Genomic DNA, 21,757 nt, shown 5'->3' with positions numbered 1-21,757 from the left:
AGAAAAAAGATGGAAGAGAAAAGCACAGAAAAATAAAAGTCATTGGTTGTGACTCATAAGAAAAATAAGTTATTGGTTGTGTGAAGCTATATCCACTTCTACTGGTTCACCATTGGATCATCACAAGTAGGATGCTTATATATGTACATTGTGTTGCGAGTGCCTTCATATACCGTATGACTATATTGTGCTCAAACAAATCAGAATACAGAATGGCGGAGTTGGAAGGGACCTTTGAGTTTTTGTCCAATCCCCTGCCTAAGCAAGAGACCCTATACCATTCCAGACAAATGGCTGTCTAATCTCTTCTTAAAAACCTCCAGTGTTGGAGCACTCACAACTTCTGAAGACAAGTTGTTCCTTAATTCTAGATTGAATCTCTCCTCTGTCCATCTGTTATTTCTTGTCTTGCTCTCAGGTGCTTTGAAGAATAGGTGGACCCTCTCTTCTTTGTGACAGCCTCTCAATTATTGGAAGACTGCTATCATGTCACCCATAGTTCATCAATACATGTCATATCATAAGTAAATGCAGGGCCCAAAGCTAGCCTCCTATTTCTCTTCTTGTAGCTATGGAAGTATGTATCCATATGTGATTACATCTATGTTTGGGAGGACTGAAATATTTGTTCTAAAATTTTTCAGACAATATGTTCTGAGTCTTGAATCTTAAGATCTGCCATTCATTTTTTTTTCTGTCCTAAGGACCATACTTGATTATAACAAGTCATTCAATATCAACTTGCTTCTATGTTATATTTGCTACAATTTAATTTAATTTGTTTTTATTTTATTCATTATAACAGGATCAAGGGGAATTATTCCCCTTACTGATGTGCTCTCTTTTGTTTTATATTCATCCATCTTAGCTGGATTGTACAACCTGCAATGCATTTTCTAATATGAATTACTTACTTGTGACAAATTGCTTTGTCAACTTAGTAACTGATTGAATAAACAAAGTGATTTCTCTTTGTGCACCATTAAATCTGACAATTGAATTACACATATCCTAAATTATGATAGCTTTTTAAAATGGGAGAAAAAGTTTTCCAGACAATCCAAATTCCACCCCATTTATATGTATAATATAAAACATAATTATTTATTTATTTTGCTACAAGAGCCAAAGAATATTATTCCTACCAGAATACTATTCTTTCAAATTCAAATTAAATTTTAAAAGAAATCAAATTATTGTTTTCCTTTTATTCATGATATCAAATAAATCTTTGAAGAAAAATAATTTTGTGCTCACATTTGGTCATATCAGATTTCTTAAGATTTGTTAAACTAATCATGAATGCTATATATGTGAGAGTATATCTAAGAAACAGGATAAAATGCACTAAATGGGTGATTAGACAGATAAAATGTGCTGATATGGGATTATGAATATCAGGCACTGAGAAAGGACAGAAAATGGAAGATTAAAGGATATTTGCATCTTCCAGAGAAGAGCTATTATGGACAGATTTGAGGAGCCTTAAATTGACATTGCAAACATTAAGAGGGAAACGACAGCCCTCCTGCCCTTGTATATGGTCTTCAGAATCAGTTCTGTAACGATATGTGGGGCTGACTTTTGGAGGCAGGACAAAAAGACAAAGAGATAACCAAGGTAATGGTCAGATAAAAAGGCAGCTGAGCTTGCAGCAGGAATGTAGGCCCCACTTTCATGGATTTTAAAATATTAACAGAAATTGGTACTAAATCTTGATATGGAGTTTTAGTAGATATCATACAAAATTAACCACATTGTTAAATTGCAGTGGATGATTGTATAAAGACTGAAGTGGTTACTCATAAAGGCACTTCATGAATGAGCAGATTTTCTGCCAAGGTTCTGAAGTGTCCACTGTGGTTTGAAATTTTGCTTAAGTAAATTGCTAAAGATAAAACCTAAGCAATCAGACTTTTGTAAGTTCTGAAGATTCCCTATTTCATTCCTTAGAGAGCAATCAATATAAATGATACTGTTGTTTATCCTTCCTTAGCCTTCTATACAATGTGGAATTCAATAGATGAGCAACTTGGCTTTTTTGGTAACAGTTAATTTCACTCATTATTCACAATGAAGTGGCTCTTGGCCTATCCTGTTATTGCCTCTTTTTCATTCCCAGCTGTATATGTAGTTAGAGGAAATGAAATAATTTTATGTATTATATTGACAATCTACTTAGACTACTGTCCCTTTGCTTCTATCTGACCTGCTGTGCTCCAAAATGAACTATAACTTATGAACTTACCTTTTGATAGATTATTTTTTCCCCATTTTTATGTCTAATATGGGTAGTCCTTGATTTATGATCTGTCACTTAGTGATCAAAGTCATGACAGACCACCCAAAAGGTACTTATTATCCAGTTCTGAAGTTAAGAAGTCTCTCCCCCGCCCCGTCATGTGACTGCATTTGGGTGTTTAGGAGCCAGCTTGCCTTTACAGCCATTTGCAGCATCTTATGGTCATATAATTGCAATTAACTATGTTTTTGCAGAAAATTACAATTTTCTTCCCATTTTCAGCAAAAATGGACTATAGCAAATAATGTGTTTGCTTAATGACTGCCGTATAGATCATAAAAATGAGTCTGGTCATGTGGTGACCCACTTTACGACCGTAATGGGCAGGCTCGATTACAGTCAAAAGTCCAGAACTACCTATCTCTTAAAGAGAATTATGCAAAAGGTCTTTCCGGGCACCGAGAGGAGGATTGGTACATTCTGAGATGTTACTTTTCTTGGGGATTTTAATAATATCCCCTCTTCACTAGTCCTCTGGAACTACACTATTTTGCCAACATTTATTAAACAATGTTGTCAGTTCTTTCACCACAGTCTGGCCTCCATATTTTAGGATCTCATCTAAACCAGCTGCCTTGTTGTTTTTAAAGCTTATAATTGCCATCTTTACTTCTTCAATTGTAATTTAGCCAGTATTCATCTGAAGCTCTTGTTGGACACACTGTGCATTAAAGTTGTACATAGTGAATGGGTTTTGCTGGTTAGGAGTTTCATGGAAGTGTTCAACCCATCTTTTATTCTGTTCATCCAGGCTGGTGACCAAAAGCTGAGATATAATAAACACAATATTTATAACTGCATGTAAGTAGCACTTTCACATTTTCAGTTTTATTAACTTTTTTTTAATTTGAATATCCCAATACAGGGCAGAGTCATGAGATGTCCCAATACTGCTCTACAAATATCTAAACACAAATTAGTTAAATCTTCCAATTTCCATATTTGTATTAGCCTAATTCCTCAGGGAATGTTATGAGGAGAAAATGCTTATATCCATTCAATTTTTTTAAGCCTGAGAAAGCTAGGAAATAAAGGGACTATAGGAGCATCTAGAAATCCAATGCATTTCATTAACCAAACTCTTCTGCACATTTCTGCAGCACTGTGAAGACTCTGTTAAGGCAGCAAAATGAAGCGGTTTGTCTGGCAACTGCCATTTTGCCCCAGCACACAAGCAGGTGGGAGAAAATGGCGGCCACATTTGGGTCGCCTTTGTGCAGCCCTGAGACACATGGCCTGTCCTCATTCCCCAATAAGAGGTCTGGAAAGCTTCAAAAGGTGTGATAGGTGAGGGACATATGGAGGAGGTCCAAGCACTGCAGGTCCTGGTGGAGTAGGATGGAGACAGGCGGGGAGCATAAGAGCAATGACTGCAGGGGCATTGCAGCTGTCATTAACTTTGAAACAGGGTCAAATGTAATTTGGGGCTGCCTGTTGAAACTTGGAAGTTTAAGTGACCTGTCATATCTCAAGGACTATCTGTAGCCCTTTTCAGGTTGGGAGGCTTTTTTATCTTTTGAAGAGTCAAATAAAGACTCTTCAAAGAGATAATTCATCCTTTTACTACTTGTTTTTGCGTTTCAAAAGCTGTACGTTCAAAACCAGCTCTTCACTTCTTCCCTCCTGACGGGTTTTCTAAAGAAAATGGTGTATCAGTTGGATCGTTGTTGTTTGCTCTACAAATTTACAGTTCTCTCCCCAGTTCATCATTCAAGTCATCATATAATGGAGGATAATGCAATATATCTTTAACATTCTGACAGCTGTTTTGTATGGTCTCTGTAAAAGAACAAGCAATCTCTCACTGCAGTGGTACATTATGTTTTTTTTTAAAGAATGGATGCACTTTGCTAATGGATGGATTCAGCACCGCCTCTCACTTGATATAAATTGCATATGAAGAGATTTAACAGAGTTTGTACACATAGGAAACGTTCTGTGCTATGAAGGATGACTTTATAATTTGATATTGTTTCAGTTGAGTTGCTATTAATTCTTGGAAAGAGACCCAGGGAAGATTTCTATTATTTGAAATAGATATCTGTTCATTTTTAAATGAATTCACAGTCAAAGACCAAATTAAATTGTTTATTGTGTGCCTTTTTTGGTTTAAAGTAAAATGAGATTTCTCCACTTCCTCTGAAATGAGAGATTTAAAAGAAGAACAGAAGCCCCATTTCCCTAGGAAAAGTAGCCCAAGAAGTAGCTGCTATTTTTTTTATTATTTTCATTTATCCAAAGCAATTGTTTTTATTAAGGATAAATCTTATAACATCACTGAGGAGAAAAGAACTTGACAATCAGCCAAAGTGTAAGGTCATTGTAAACAATAAATAACATCTTATTTTGTTCAGGGTTCAGATGAGAGCAATTCAGAGTATAAATGCTGTCTCTTTCAGGACTGATCTCTTTCTTCTGAAGAAACTGTTGTAACTATGTTGTCAAGAGCCCCGGCTTCTGCATCAAGAAATGAAAAAGTAAAAAACATGTCTGCATTACAAGACAGGGAAAGAGCACTCAGTAACAGTGGTTGTATTTTTACAGATAACGTTGACAAGACTTTTGCACAGTTTTGTTCTCAGAAAAATTAAGACATCCCTAATGCTATTAATTTGATCTTGAGAAATAGATTGTTGCAGTAGGGAAGCACATATTGCATCTTTACTTCTTCAGTTGTAATTTCACCAATATTCACCTGAAGCCAGCAAAGAGCCTTTGATCCATCGAAAGTAACCTACGGGCCCTACTGGAAAATACCGTGAGCAAAATTGGCTGGCTTTGACTCAGAGATCATTGCTTTATTGATAACAGTGCTTTTATCACACTTGAAATTACAGCCTTAGCCTTTCATCTTCCTGTTATTATTTTTTCTTCTTACAAATAATTTTCCAGCTTAGAAAAACGGTAGGAAAAAAGATTACATGGCTTAAGCAAATGAAAGTAGCTTTGGGATTCATAGATACACCCACCCCAAATATTTCAACATAATGCCCCTGGAAGGTTATTTATCACCGAATCATTTGTCATTGAAAACCCGCAATTCCATATACTTTTCTCTCCATTTGATACTGCATTTCTCTCTCACTTTTATACCCAAATATCTCAAAAACATATTAAAACAGAAGAGATGCTTACTTATGTCAGAGCTGAAATGCCAACACCATTTTATAATCAATCTTTTTTGCTATTAGTAAACTATCAATATTAATACTGACAATTTTAATTATCAATTGATTTTTGATGATTGATTCTTTCTATTTGGACCCTCAAAAGAAGTCCTACTTGCCATATCTGAAATCTAGTAGAATACAGAACAAAACATGGAGCATAAGGGCAGAGGAAGAACAGCACACCAAAGTTTAAAAAGAGAGATAATTATTTCAGAAAAAGAATTAGGTAGATGCTAAAAGGAAATAGCAAGGAAGCCAACCTCATCATTCTTGGGAGCATCAGATTCAGGGGTCAGAGACTCATATTCAAAAACATTCATCCCACATCCCATCCCAGTCAATCTTACCCATGCCTAATTCTGAACAATTGAGAGCTTTGTAGACAACAGCTAATCAAGATTAGATTTTTTCCAGCTAAGGAAGACCAACATCTGGTCTTAGCATTGGATTGGGGCACCAACCTAAACTGAGGAAAGACAATCCAAATCCCAGGGGCCACCAGATTAGATTTTCTGAATTGGAAAGTCCATTCTTGAAAATTAATGTGACCCTATACAACATAAGCTAAGAGCTAATAATTTCATTCATTTTCATTTGTAGATCCTGTATAATCCTGGACTGGCTTTCCTATTGACTAGTGAAGCATTACAATGGCTTCTCAAATAATAGTGTACTGACTATTAGCTGGAATGGGAAGTTGGTATATATCACTATATGGATACTAAGCTGTTATTTTCTTCTTAGGGCCCCTCATGACTAGATAACTTGAGTTCTGAGCAATAGTAACTTGTACATGCAATTTTGTATGTCCCTATATTAAAGTAGCATAACTATTCACTTTGTATGGGAGAAACTACTAACCTTTAAGATGTAGATAGGCCAAGAATTCAATTATTGTACGCATAATATTGTTATATGTCAGCAGTCTTGTGGAAGTATCTGGGGGAAAAATCAAGTATTACTGATTACAAGAGAGAATGAAGGTGAGAAGGCTAGATAAAAGGGTTAATTTAGGATAAATCTGTATGAACAAAGTTTTAATCTTGAAGCAAATGTAGGGGTTGCTTCTTGGAATTAAAAGTTGATGAACTATAAGAAAACTGGGGAGGGGGGTGTCCTCAGGAATTTATAATCATTAATGAAAAGTTTTGGTTAGCTTTAACACTTTTATCTACATGTTATTTTAAAATGTAAACTGTTCTGTGGGTGGAATTATTTTTATTTTATGTTTCTACAGTGTTTTCCCGAAAATAAGACCCTGTCTTATATTTTTTTGAACTCTGAAATAAGTGCCTGGCCTTATTGCCATGCGCTCAAAAGCCCGATTGGGCTTATTATCAGGGGATGTCTTATTTTGGGGGAAACAGGGTACATTTTATTGGTTATATATACAGATTTTTGCTGCCTGAAAAATGCATTGCATAGACTAAGATTTCTCAACTCTGGCAACTTTTAAGATGTGGGAGTTGAAGTTCACACATCTTAAAGTTGCCATGGTTGAGAAACACTGGTATAGGCAATAGAGAGTAGATTTCCTATCCACACTCCAGGGTTTTTTTTCATGCAGATTTGGAGGGCATTCAAGGTGATCAGAGGAGGGAGAAAGGAACCATGAGAGACTCACTAGGCAAGTTAGTCAAGTCTCACAATGACAACAATCATATTATCTATTTAATTTTAATTTTAATTAAATACAATGAAAATCTAACTTGGATTTCATTCTACTCCTAACTACTACTGTCAGGGATATAGCTGCCCAGCTTAAACCTAAGGAAAATGTATGATTAATTTTGCAGATATTACCCAATATTGCTTTTAAAACAGAAATATCACCATGGAAAAATAAAATTATCCATTTAAATAGACTTCATCATGTTTCATTAAAACAACACCCACATAAAAGGGCAGATCTTCAAGCAGAAAATTTGTGCATCATGATTTAGGAAAGAAGGAATCAGGAGCAGTTTTTAAGACATGCTTGGAAGTACATAGCAGAAAGGTAGTAGAAGAAGAAAAGTTACCTGCTTTTACATTTTCTTCGAGGTTTATGTCACGTTTACCAGCTAAACCATGCTTGACACTAAAAATTCTTTCTATTGCATCTGTAAATAAAACAAGAGGTGAGATCAGGTTTTATTACTCTAACATTCACCAGTGTGAGAGATCTCCCCACTAGGTAAAACGATTCTGAACAAAAATGTAACATATATTTTTGATGGAATGATGCACATTGAATGAGTGGGGGGAAAACATTTCACTAACTGTAAAGCAAAATATCTTTGCTATTTGTAATAGCAAAGGCCTCTTGCAACATTGGCATACAACACCAGCAAAATTCAGCACAATGTCACATTTTGGGTGTAATCATGCAGCCGTTGATATAATGAAAAGACAAGCAAGGAGTTGCCTTCCAAGTGCTGTTGGACTGCACAGCTAACATTTCTCATTCTTCACCATTTTTGGCTTGAGCAGCTAAGAATGGAAGTTCAATGGCATCTGGAAAGTCACAACTTGCTCATCTCTGGCATAATGCAAATGTTTTGATTCAGCCAAATATGGGATTAAGCCATTGCCACTAAATTAAAGAAAATAATCTCTGGTACAATAGCCACTTTATAGCCATTTGTTTGCTCTGGTTGACAAAGGTGGACATATTTGAGTGCACATAATGTGCTGCCTTGGGTTCAGTCTGTTTACTTGAGAACATGTAGCACAGTGATTGCTTCCTTTGATTTTAAGAAACATATTAGATTTATTTTAACAGTAAACTGCAGTTAGTTTACACAAATAACCTCCAAAAGCCATCTTACATTCCCCAGGTGGCTCTTCTCTCCCCCTTGCACTGGGCATTTCCTTGAGGAGCTGTTCAATACGACCTGAAACAGATGATGGCTATTACCCATCCTTAGAGAAAATTGAACTTGAAAAGTAGATTTCCTTTGTAAGGCATGGAGATTTGGCCATCTTTCATCCATTTTGCCACCATTCATTCGAACCCAACATAAACAGAATAAAATATTCCAAGAAAAAAATATTTGACTTCTGTTCTCTTAGAGAATGTATTAATCCTGCCTTTCTTTTTGTAAGTAATTGGTGCCCATATACCATTATATGGTTTTAAAGTAGTGTCCATTCATGATAATGTAATCAAAACATTGAATAATCTCAGTGTGTCTAATGTACACATCAAGTAGCAAAGTACATCTGTAAGGTGTTTGCTCTCCTGAAATAATTTTAATTAATGTATTACATATATTTGTGTACCGCACCCTGAATTAGCTTCAATTGATCCAGCTGCTGACTAGCAAAGGATACATATTGAGACAGAATCATAGAATTCAAAAGGGCTAATTGGACTGTTACATCCAAACCCTACTCAGTATAGGAATTAACTAAAAGAGCCTCCAACAGAAGGCTATCCAGCTTCTTCTTGAACATATTCAATGCCAGACATTCATAATTTTCCCTGATAAGTGATTTTACTGTCAAACTGCTGGGTTAAACTAGGGTTCAACCAGAATCTGGTTGTGAAATTGTGAAACCTTTCACAATTATTATGTCTCCTGCCATTTAAATGATAACAGAAAAAATGACTGTTATGTGATGTCTTGCCAGATATTTTAAAAATGCTGTGTTATCATGTTGCCATTATCCCTTATTCCTTGTCAAGGATAATCACACCCAATTTTCTCAATCTCTTCTCATACAACTTTATTTCCAGTCTCCAAACCTCCTCCTTGTTGTTTCCTGCACTTCTCAGGACACATTCGTTACACTGGGAAGGTAACTAATGCAGGTTCATTAGTTCCTGTGATTTGGAGACTATACTTTGATTGATGTCACCTAAAATCACAGTTGCCTTTTTAGCCACAATGAACAGTGCTGACTCATATTCAGCGTGATCAATTACGTGACAAGATTTTTTTTCATGCATATTGTAACCAAAGTAGATTGATACTGTCTATTGGTCATTCTTTGCCTTGCATTTTATTTTATTTTTTCTTAAGTGAAGAACCTTACATTTATCTCCATTCAATTTCAAACTGTAATGTTCAGCCCACTTCTCTAACCTATAAGTACCATTTTAAAAATGTATTGTGTTTATTTATTGGTATCATAAACAACAGAGGTTGTTTTAAAAAATAATAAAAACAAAATTGCTGAGATATCCTGTTCAATTATTCTGTCCCCCACTTGGAATTGCCTCTCAAGAACAGGGTTTCTTTTGTTTTTGCACCTATTAAAATGGCAGGTTCTTGGACTAAAGGGAATATTCCCCCTTCCCTTTATTTTTCAATCCATATCGGATTAATTTTCTAAAACAAATATATGATTATTGGGAAGTTAGGGAAATTTATTGGGAAAACAAATAAATCCTTCCACCTGATCACACAAAACTGGAGAGAAAGTGGACAGGCTGATGTTATATAGCCTGATTTCACGTGAATTAATAATAAGTAGCTTCTATGTATTGTACCATTTTTGTCAAAACATTTTTTTGGTGTGTGTGTGTTAGGGAAATCTTATCCAAGTTCCTGTTAATGTGGAACTTCATAGCTTTTCTAGCAAACAGCCATCCTCTCAGCTGCAGCACTGAATGGAAAAATCACTTTTCTTCAACACTGCTGTAAACTCTTTGGGAGAATTTCCACACCATCTTTTTTTTTAGGCTGAAAAAAGCCTATGTTTTTACAGGGCTGATAAGTTGAAAAGATTTTCTCAATTTCAGTGAAATGGTTTGAACTGAAGGGGGTGGTAATTAAATCGCTTGTGTGGTGTTTTGTTGCCAGGGCTGGGGGTGGAGGGCCATTATATTATTTTCTTAATTTATTTTCTTCTATTAGCTTTATTTTTTATATATGCTGTTTTTATATTCGTGTAAGATGCATTGAGTCACCATGCGTAAATAGGCTGCAATATAAAATTTCTAAATAAATTTAAAAATTATTGTGTTTTTCTTAAAATCATGCAGACCTAATTATGTTGAAACTTGCCAAAAACTGCAACAGCTGTTTAAACTCTGTCCCAATATGGTGCCCTCCAAAGGTTTTGAATGGTTACCACTAATTTTGATGATCAGTTTATGGGAACAGATGTATAAACATTCATCTATGCACATAGCTGTTTACTTCTATAACAGGATGTCATTTGAATTTTTAAGAATATATAGATAAGCATATGATGTTGACACCTATGAGAAAGGCTTTGTAAGTGTAAGTGTATAATTTTTGCTTACTGTTCTACCAAAATGTAAATTGGCCCAGTCATGGCTGACAAAAGTATTTGTCATGTACTTAGCAATAACCAAGGGCAAAGCCACATAAATATCTTCTGACAGCCCATAATAGTCACTTAAATCATTTGACTGAAATCCCTTCCTCAGTCCTACCAAGTATTATGTATTGCTTTCCTTCAAACCTGTAATGTAGCCCTGTGTATTACCTGACTGCTTATCCTGTTACTTGGAATACAACGGCCCTACCACTGTCTCAAATATTTGCAGGCAATCTAAAATATATGGCTCTTGCTAGACAGTTGCAGAAAAGAAGGCAAACAGAAAGAAGGAGCTTGAAAATAACGAAAAACATTTTCAATAATTATATTCTTTCTATTTATGAAATGGAATGGAACCAGAAAGTTGATCAGTATATCCAGGGAACACTGGTAATGTGTTCAGATTAATGCATTGATATGGTCTGGAAGTGAAAATGGAGCTCAGATCAAATTGGTTTGCTCTTAAGTGAGGTAATGGAGGACTTGTTCCTTCAAAGTACTCAGTTGGAAATAGTTTAAACCAAGCCAGGGAAAACTGTAACTGAAAAATTTCATAACCTCTCCCATCAAGAGCAGGGAGTGAAAACTAATATAAAACATATATATTTCTCATTTCTCTTCATTTCAATTCATATGCAAATAGATGTAGAAATTAACATTCTTCCACATTGTTTTAAATGTATATTAAATATTTTAACTCACGTGGGCCAAGCAGATAGCCAGCACTATTCATAGTCCATCCCCTTTTCTCTTTAGCCTTACAGAAGGAAAATGCATGATTAATTTTGTACGTATTACCCAATATTTCTTTCAAAACAAAAATACCAACCTGGAAAATAAAATTACCCACTTAAATGGATGTCATTTTCATTAATATAACATCTATTTATTTGGGGGGAAATGCAATTAATCACAAGTTATAGTAGTTACACAGATTTACCAGAATTTACACAGGATTCTTTTTAAAACAAGCTGTACATTATAAGAGTAAATCAACTGTGTATAAGAATTAGTTTCAAAGTTATTTAGGATTTCAGAGAACTCAGAAGTAAGCTCCACAGACTTTATAAGGAATTAATGACTTTCCTTGGGATAAAAGTGCTTAGGAGTTAGAGTTAACATATGCATCTCAGTAGCAAGGATTTAATCTTAGGTCTGCTCCTGAATTTTGCCAAAAGATCTGCCTCCTTTTTATTTCAGCCCCTCTGGTCTTTTTAAACAAATTGCTTGTTTCTGCCCAATTGGACCTATCAAATCTTTGCCAGTGATTTTTCTCCCGACACTGCCACACACTCATTTAAGAGACAGCCATCCCCGTGTTTGTAATTTTAAGAGACAGCCACGACTCCTGCTTGCAATGACGCTCTGTGTTTGTAAAGCGACTCAGGAGGTCGAGTCGGAGCACGTGTTACGGGTCTCTTGTAGTCCGCTGAAAGATGGGCGAGCAGCCGAGAACTACATTCGCTTGCTTAAGTTACTTACGGATAAAACCAGCCCAAACGTCTCTGAGAGAGCAGCACAAAAGATCAAGCCGACAAACAGGAGCCCGGGATGCCGCTGCATCTAAAAAAAAAGAGAGAGACCGAAATAATTTCTTTCCCGCCCTTCCCGATTCGCACTCCCCAACTCGGGACCCAAAGAAGGTCTCCCTTTCCAGAGACAGACGAAGACCCTTCGTGGAAATAGCCCGTCCACCAGAATCCTGAGGTTTTATGGATGTTTTAAAGGAACTCCTGATCTTAGAAATTAGCGAGTGTTCCTAGCCTAAAGTGAGAGTACACGATGAAGAGAAGCGGGAGGGCGGACAAGATGGGGAACTTGAAGGAAAGTACCTTGCCCCGGAGCTAAGGGTGCCCTTGCCTGTTGAAGCAACCTGCTGGACTCGCCCCGTCGCAGCTGGGAGAAAGGAGGCCAAGGGGAAGGGATCCTTGGGCCGATCTCTCTACCGGATCTCCTCAGTCACTGCATGGCTCGGGTGCCAGCCCAGAGATGAGCTCTGCGGATGGACGCCACGGGTAGCGCCAGCCAAGGAGATCGCAGCGGAGATCAAGCCTGCTTCTCCTCAGCTATTTATGAGCTGCGGTTCAACATCATTACTGGCGCGCCTCGTCACTCGCCTCGGGGGGATCAGGAGACGCCCACACTCCATGGCCGTTTCCCCGCGGCAAGGCAGTGCATTAGGAAGGGCAAAAAAAAAAAAAAGAGAGAGAGAGAGAGACGGCAACTTAATTAGAGGCGTTTGGAGCCTGCAGATGGCGCGCAGCTCGGCCAATTACCTTTCATTACGCTCGGGCTGGTCCCCTCGACGAGAAGGCCGCGGCTGCAGACGCGCCTCGATGCTTCTTCCTATTCAACTTCAGAAGTTCTTTGTTGCTGTTCGCGAAGGAGGGAATAGCTCTGCCTTGTCGGGGAGCCGACAGTGAAATTCGAGGGGGGAGGAGGTCTTTGTATTTCCATTATGGCTATTATTATACGCCATCAGATTCACAGGTCTTCCAATTACAGGTTTCCTGGCCTTTTTCTCATCTCTCCCCGTCCTAGCGAGGAAACAAGTTTTACCTATGGAATTCCTTTTTTCTGATTCAACCTGGTTTCTGCCTACCGGTTTTCTGTTCTTTAGATAAAGCTTGCTTTGTCCCCATAACTTCCTTGCTGGTGCACCCAAGAGAGGCTGTTGTGGAGGTAAAAGTGATACAACAAATAAGAGCCCAGCCATTTGAGTTAAGCTCCCACAATTAGCCAAGTTATTTTGACTTCTGAGGCAGAAAATCCTCAAGCACTCCCGCCCTATCCATGGTAAAAATACAACGATGCATTCAATAGTGAAGGATTCCTTGCCCTTCTACAACAGTCCCGCTTAATGTTGGTCTCCCTAATGGTAGGGCAGGCCATGCTTCTAGAATCATTTTCTCTGGAGCAATAGTACTGCAATGAAGGACTTCTTTTCCTGTTTCAAAATCCAAAATCTACCGGACTGAATGGCTCAAAAGGTTTATCATGAGTTTTAATCAGGCAAGCATGGAAGAGCCAAGAAATGCTTAAATCGAAAAGCTAGGTTAAGCTATGAGATCTGCATTTTCAAGAGCTTCAGAATGAAGATACAGTAGATTGAAATGCAGATGGCATTTTAAATAAAGGCAGTCCTCATCTTACAACAGTTCATTTAGTGACTGTTCAAAGTTACAATGGCACTGAAAAAAGTGACTTATGACCTTTTTCTCACAACTATTCCTTGGTCCAAGCTTTCCCTTGGTCATGTGATCAAAATTCAGATGCGTTGCAACTGACTCATATTTATGGTTGACCCGACAAGCAAAGTCAATGGGGAAGCCAGATTCACTTAATAACTCTGGTACTAATTTAACAACTGTAATCGCTCATTAATTGTAGCAAGAAAGATTGTAAAATGGATTAAAAATCACCTAACAACTATCTCACTTAGCAATAGAGATTTTGGGCTCAATTGTCCTAAGTTGAGGACTACTTGTACACAAGCAACAACATTTAACACACTGGAATGAATTCCTGGCTGAAATTGCACTGAAAATGTGAGTGAATTTGGAATGACTTTCTTCTGGGATAACATCATTTGCATTGTTTTATTGGGCATTGTTCTATAGTAGGCAAACAGTATATGTAACTTCTACCCTGGCAGATGGAGTTGTAAAGTTCTAAAAATCTTATCGTATTGACACTACATGCAACACATACAGGTGAAACTCAAAAAATTAGAATATCGTGAAAAAGTTCATTTATTTCAGTAATGCAACTTAAAAGGTGAAACTAATATATGAGATAGACTCATTACATGCAAAGCGAGATAGTTCAAGCCTTGATTTGTCATAATTTTGATGATTATGGCTTACAGCTCATGAAAACCCCAAATTCACAATCTCAGAAAATTAGAATATTGTGAAAAGGTTCCATATTCTAGGCTCAAAGTCTCCCACTCTAATCAGCTAATTAAGCCATAACACCTGCAAAGGGTTCCTGAGCCTTTAAATGGTCTCAGCCTGGTTCAGTAAGAATCACAATCATGGGAAAGACTGCTGACCTGACAGTTGTGCAGAAAACCATCATTGACACCCTCCATAAGGAGGGAAAGGTAATTGCAAAAGAAGTTGGATGTTCCCAAAGTGTTGTATCAAAGCACATTAATAGAAAGTTATGTGGAAGAGAAAAGTGTGGAAGAAAAAGGTGCACAAGCAGCAGAGATGGCAGCAGCCTGGAGAGGATTGTCAGGAAAAGGCCATTCAAAAGTGTTGGGGACTTTCACAAGGAGTGGACTGAGGCTGGAGTCAGTGCATCAAGAGCCACCACAACAGACGGATCCTGGACATGGGCTTCAAATGTTGTATTCCTCTTGTCAAGCCGCTCCTGAACAACAAACAACATCAGAAGCGTCTTACCTGAGCTAAAGAAAAAAGAAACTGGTCTGTTGCTCAATGGTCCAAAGTCATCTTTTCTGATGAGAGCAACTTTTGCATCTCATTTGGAAACCAAGGACCCAGGGTCTGGAGGAAGAATGGAGAGGCACACACTGCAAGATGCTTGACGTCCAGGGTGAAGTTTCCACAGTCTCTGTTGATTTGGGGAGCCATGTCATCTGCTGGTGTTGGTCCACTGTGCTTCATTAAGTCCAGGGTCAATGCAGCTGTCTACCAGGAGATTTTGGAGCACTTTGTGCTTCCTTCCACAGACGAGCTTTATGGAGATGCTGACTTCATTTTCCAGCAGGACTTGGCACCTGCCCACACTGCCAAAAGTACCAAAACCTGGTTCAATGACCATGGGATTACTGTGCTTGATTGGCCAGTAAACTCGCCTGACCTGAACCCCATAGAGAATCTATGGGGCATTGCCAAGAGAAAGATGAGAGACATGAACAATGCAGAAGAGCTGAAGGCTGCTATTGAAGCATCCTGGTCTTCCATAACACCTCAGCAGTGCCACAGGCTGATAGCATCCATGCCACGCCGCATTGAGGTAGTAATTGATGCAAAAGGGGCCCAAACCAACTACTGAGTACATATGGATGCTTATACTTTTCAAAGGTCCGATATTGTTTTATGTACAATCCCTGTTTTATTGATTTCATGTAATATTCTAATTTTCTGAGATTGTGAATTTGGGGTTTTCATGAGCTGTAAGCCATAATCATCAAAATTATGACAAATCAAGGCTTGAACTATCTCACTTTGTATGTAATGAGTCTATCTCATATATTAGTTTCACCTTTTAAGTTGCATTACTGAAATAAATGAACTTTTGCACGATATTCTAATTTTTCGAGTTTCACCTGTAATTGCACATTCACAGTAGTTTACACAGCAACATTTTCACAGTGATTTACCCAGTAAATTATTCAGTTTAAATTATCAAATGACAAATATATTTGCCATTCAATACTGCAGAGGTAAGAGCATGACATCACACAAAAGAGGAAGCGTTTTGGTGGCTGGGTCTTTTTAGTTGTGTATATTTGGAGCTGTATATAAACAGCTGGAGTTTAAAAGCTGAGGCCACAGTAGAGTGTCCAAGATTGGTCAAGAACTGGTGTTTACATTTTTTAAAGATGTGATGACATTTATGTTAATATCTACATGTAATAGAAGAATTTTATATCAATACATAACAAAAACACTGTTAGTAATAAATGCAATGGGCACAATTATTTAGAAATAAGGAGTCCATAGACCTGGTTAGGAAACTAAAAGTACATATATATTATTTTTGCAAACTTCAATACTAATTTTTAAGGTAATTGTTAGTTAATGAAACCTATTTTGTTAAGTGGGAAAGGATGGGGTCATTGAAGGGTCAAGAACATTACAAATGAAGTATCATAATATTTGTCGTCATTACTCATTGGAGTACCCTGTTTCCCCCAAAATAAGACATCCCCTGATAATAAGCCCAGTCGGGCTTTTGAGCTCATGGCAATAAGGCCAAGCGCTTATTTCAGGGTTAAAAAAATATATAAAACAGTCTTATTTTTGGGGAAACATGGTAATTTTATTTATTCTAACTACAGGGTGGTACAGTGCTTTTAAACCAATAGTTTGAACTTGGATGATTTATGCATTTATTTTTCAAATCTTTGGTAAAATAACGAGTTTATCAGGTGAGTAGACAGTGAAACCTTTTTTATTATTAAAGATTCAGCCCAGCAGTTTTCTACTTAATTATTTTGACTCTCCTCTTTTCTCCTTTTATCTCAACTAGATTGTCAGGCAGAGTTAAATCATTTTCTTCTCTACTCAGATGCACATTGTTCTTTCAGTTCTGTTTGTCAAGAATATTATTAATCCTTTTTTATTTTTCAGTACTGACATGTCTAGTTGTGCAGGCAGGATAATTCATAGTGAGTATTATGGCTGCACTTTTATGTTAGCATTCAAATGAGTCCATTGTCCAAATCAAATTACAGTATAATATTGTGGGTTGACTCTCTAATACATTTACTTCTTACTATTCCTCAGCATGAAAAATAACTTGAGGTTTTTAAACTTATCCTAAAATCACATCACAGGAGTTGATTCATCTTTCAGTTAAAACTTGTGTAGGAATGCATGATAGAATGCCCCAACTTTGACCTCTGTCCTTTGGAAAGTAATCTTTCTGACTGCTCTGGACAATCGTCTATGTTTCCTTTCCTTCATCTCCAAACTTTGGCTGATTCTGAATGAAATAACAGAATAAAAGAGTTGGAAGGGACCTTGGAGATCTAGTCCCATGATGGTGAATCTATGGCATATGTGAGCCGTCGCCCCAGTTATTATTATTATTATTATTATTATTTATTAGATTTCTATACCGCCCTACTCCCGAAGGACTCAGGGCGGTGCACAGCCAAACAATAAAAACACATACAATACAAAATTTAAAAAATAGAATAAAATCAAATTAAACAATTTTGGCCCCGACAAATTTAAAACCCCAAACTTTTAAAACCAATTTAAAATTGAATATATAAATACTAAAAAATATTTAAAATATTTAAAATTTTAAAAATCTTTTATAAAAGAGGGGGAAAATTAGGCCAGCCAATGCGCCTCCCGCCAGCCAACTGGTCTTCAGGTCTCTGTTGCGCATGCACGGGTGGCGGGGGCATGCGGGGGGCATTCACGCATGCACGGGGGGAGGGATGCATGCATGAGGCCCGTGCACGCATTGCATTTTGGGGGTTCAGGCGTGCACGCATTCACACACGCACACATGCGCTTTGGGCACTCAGTCCAGAAAGGGTTAGCCATCACTGTATCTAGTCCAACCTCCTGCTCAAGCAGGAAACCCTGTACCATTTCAGACAAATTGTTATCCAATCTCTTCTTAAAAATCTCCAGTGTTGGACCATCCACAATTTCTGGAGGCAAGTTGTTCCACTGATTAATTGTCCTAACTGTCAGGAAATTTCTCTTTAGTTCTAGGTTAATTTTCTCCTTGATTAGTTTCCATGCATTGCTTCTTGTCCTGCCTTCAGGTGCTTTGGAGAATAGGTCGACTCTGAATGAAGGACTTTTTCCATTTAAGTAGGATCAAGTGGATACTTCTTGCTGAAAGAAGGTGGTGAGGAAATATTTTTCCTGAAGACCAAAAAGGAGCATGATTTCTGAGAGGCTACTGCAATGTACTGGTGCTACTATAGAGAAACAGTGCTTTCTAAGTTAAAGTCCTCCCCCATCTCTCAAAAAAGACAGCAAGTAGTTTCTGCCTGAAAGATCTAATGGGCAGGCAAAATCCATTGGAAGAAGGTGGTATTGCCCATGTCCAGATGCCTATATAGATAGGTCGATAGATTGATAAATTGATTGATATCTCAACTTTTCTAGTATCTTCAGTAACTTTCCCAAACTTTGCTGGCTCCAATATAAAGTCAGAAAATAAAAAGAAATTGCCTCTTTCATTTGATGTGCTTCTAATAATTTATTAAGTGTTTACAATTCTTATGTTAAAATTCAGTGTTTTTACAAGTTTTGAAATAAAAAATATTGAAGTCAGTGAAATTACTCCCAGTATCTACATCTAAGAGTGTAATCATCCTGAAAACAGTGAGACTTTTAAAATCATTTGTTTTGAATTTCTATGTTAGTTTCTAATGGAAAAATAGGATATAATTTTCTGCCCCCCACCCCCACCCCCGGGCATTGCAACTGTGAACACTTCCCTAGGGAAATGTTGATGTGTATTTTCACAATGAGCTCTTGTACGTCAAAAATTTGTCATAAAATGCCTCCTGCATTTTTGTTTTGTTCTATGTGTTTACTGCTTTCTTATAAGAAAGACGCAAAGAAACTAATTCCATCTCAAATACTGGCACGTTTTATGGGGGCTACTTTATGTGCCATCTCCTTAATATAATAATAAATAGAGTCAAGCTTTTTATCTGCTCTAGCTATGTTCAGTTCTGAAATATTAATAGAAATGCTAATCTTCAGTTGCAGAAATTCCCAGGCTAACCAAACAAGAGACAAGGATGACATTAAATTCAAAGTAATTTTAAAGCAAAAAACTAGAGATATTATACTATACACTAGATTAAAACCAAACTAAAAAGTACTCATTAGGTCCTTGATCATAAATCAAATTTAGGGCCATGTACATTTCCTGGCCTTGCACAAATGCCAAGACAATTATTAAGTAATAGCAAACTTGGAGAGAACCTGCTGAATTGTCAGATGTGAACAATCAGCTGCACATATGAAGAGTTCAATTAACTACTTTATTGTTCATGCCTAGAATAAATGAATCTTCTCAGACTGGTAGTTTGCACCTGGGCCAGACTAGATAAAGTTCAACAGCATACAGGGTGGAGTGGGGGTGGGGGGCTGGACTTGCCTTGTGCTTATGTAGGGATTCTAGACAAATTCCCTGTCTCTTTCCAATATGAATACTGTAGGGCTATAATAGCTGGGCAAAATTATAGTAAGAAAGTGATTATTTAACAAAAATCAGAATACAATAGAATTATATTGTATAAAATTTAATTTGAATATATCACAGACTACTTTGCTATAATTTTATCCAACCACACTTTTATCCAAGAAGTTCAAAGCCATTTTCTAACTTTAAATTGTAAGTTAGGATCAGAACTTCATTTTCGTGTGGATTTGAACCTAGATTTGTAATACTATATCCAAATCCAGTATTACTGCATTGAAATCACCATAGTTTCAATAAAGAAATAACAATTATGCCACTTTGTAAAGAAAATAATTCCTTGCCTTTGTCTCCAGTTTTAGATTTTCGTTTAATAATATTACAGGAACTTATTTGAACTTTTTGTTTGCTGCTATCTGGAGTTTGTTTTTATTGTTTTATAATTCCTTATTCTGAGACTGAGACATTTTCTACACCTTTTAGATTTGCGAAGAGGACATGTTGCATTTTTCAGTATTAAAAATAGAACTCCATTCAGCAATACTCTCAGAAAAATAGCCATATGGATATAGAGATGTAGTTAGATACAAATACCAGGATAATTGAAGAAATTATTCTGGAAACATTAGTGTGAATGTTCAAAAACCTGGGGGAAGTCCTAAAGATCAAAAAATCTTGATTACTCAAGCACTTATATGCTGAAACATAATGATGTAATAGGCATTGTAAATTTTTGTTGTTCTCTGAAAGTCTTTGAAGCTCCTTCAGTCATATTACTGAGATTTCCTGGCACTTTTATTTCAGCTCATTATTGTGTATCCATTTAGGGATTTTAGTCAAGGTATTTTGGGGATAAGACATGATGCTAAGATGCTGTGGCCCTGTCATCTGCAGTCTTCTAATGTCCTGGATATATTTTATTTTTTATTATATAGTATTTATTCCATATATATTCCATAATTACAGAGGCTGCTTTTATCTTTGTTCATTTTGTCACATTTGTGAGAACAATTGAAATCTTTTTAATCAACCAAGAACAGAAAAAGGTGATGGAAAAACATGAAAATGGATGGTAATAACAGAACACTCATTTTCCTAGTATTTCCAAAGCCTCTGCTATCGTTTTCTCATTATCCAATTCTGTCTAATGGAGTGGGAAGAGGACATGAGTAGCCTCAGAACTGAATAATTTACTTTTTACCTCACAGTGAGTCAAACTGAGGTAAATATTAAAATACTTATTGAAGTGTCTGTTTTCCTACTTACGTGTCTGATTTCGGCTACTATAAAAATAGTTTGTTCTGTGTCAATAATTTAACAATACATCTTTGTTGTACCCTGTTCAGTTTCATCACTGGTAAAATGCTTCAAATGGACAATGATACCTGTGAAAGGTCTTAACAGTGACTCAATTCCGAACCCTCCAATACTGAATTCATCTTTATGTCCCACAACTATGGACTAAAAAGTGAAAAGGACACATTAATAGAGAGAACATATTATTCCAATTCCTTATTCAATATTGGAATTCTAAAGCAAAGTTACTGTAAATAGTTTTGGGTTCGACTGTGGATGTTTTTTTGTGGCAGGCCTGAAAATATCCTAAAAAGAATAATTCATCATAATGATTGCCTATTATGAATCACTATGGATATAGCTTCTGTACTTAAGACTACTTGCTATTTTGGATCACTTGATTTCCCAATATATTCTAATGTTCCCATCTTTGATTTAGTTCAAACACTGCTCTAAGCCAGTATTTCTTTAACTATGGTTTACTGAATAATTTTCAATTGGATTTATATAACACACTGCAGTAAGGCTTAAACCATAATGGTTTTAGGCATACGTTATCTAGGTCATAAACCATTAGGAAAATCTGATGAATGAAACTAGTCTCTAAGAAACAAGCTGCAGTTTGATTGCGAGAGAAGCATGATAAAAAAAACAGGTAGTCCTCGATTTATGACCACAACCGAGTCCAAAATTTTTGTTGTGAAGCAAGACTGGTGAATTTTGCCCCATTTTATGACCCTTCTTGCCATAGTTGTTAATAACAGGGTTATTAAGTGAATCTGCCTTTTCCATTGACTGTCAGAAGGTTGCAAAAGATGATCATACTACAACTGTC

The 21,757-nt window shown here is 36.8% G+C and overlaps 1 protein-coding gene across 4 annotated transcripts; it reads right to left on the bottom strand.

Annotated features, from left to right (window-relative positions):
• Positions 1–4,375: 4,375 nt before the first annotated feature.
• Positions 4,376–15,170, bottom strand: GAL (galanin and GMAP prepropeptide). 4 transcript variants are annotated; one of them, XM_034416745.3, is made up of 7 exons: positions 13,023–15,170; positions 12,229–12,309; positions 11,449–11,503; positions 8,283–8,348; positions 7,494–7,574; positions 6,334–6,411; positions 4,376–4,759 (listed from the first exon to the last, which is right to left on the bottom strand). In XM_034416745.3, exons 2-7 carry the CDS (start codon positions 12,307–12,309, stop codon positions 4,698–4,700), a joined length of 423 nt encoding a protein of 140 aa, XP_034272636.1. In that variant the 5' UTR covers positions 13,023–15,170; the 3' UTR covers positions 4,376–4,697. The 4 variants fall into 4 exon arrangements, with proteins under 4 accessions (XP_034272636.1, XP_034272635.1, XP_034272634.1 ...); XM_034416744.3 differs by lacking the exon at positions 13,023–15,170 and adding an exon at positions 12,864–12,952; XM_034416743.3 differs by lacking the exon at positions 13,023–15,170 and adding an exon at positions 12,579–12,920.
• Positions 15,171–21,757: the final 6,587 nt, after the last annotated feature.

The sequence above is a fragment of the Pantherophis guttatus genome, chromosome 1 (assembly GCF_059756535.1).
Source record: "Pantherophis guttatus breed Tessera chromosome 1, ASM5975653v1, whole genome shotgun sequence".
Taxonomy (NCBI): domain Eukaryota; kingdom Metazoa; phylum Chordata; class Lepidosauria; order Squamata; family Colubridae; genus Pantherophis; species Pantherophis guttatus.
This window is presented reverse-complemented; position numbering and strand designations above follow the sequence as displayed.

What these genes read in the sequence shown, in the direction of transcription:
- GAL (XM_034416745.3), bottom strand. Translation starts at nt 12,309, where the DNA reads ATGCAGCGGCATCCCGGGCTCCTGTTTGTCGGCTTGATCTTTTGTGCT. An exon ending in AGAAGAGCCACCTGGGGAAT is followed by an intron (nt 7,575 to 8,282) that starts GTAAGATGGCTT and finishes TTTTATTTACAG; the next exon opens with ATGCAATAGAAAGAATTTTT. An exon ending in GGCCTATCTACATCTTAAAG is followed by an intron (nt 4,760 to 6,333) that starts GTTAGTAGTTTC and finishes TTCTTGATGCAG; the next exon opens with AAGCCGGGGCTCTTGACAAC.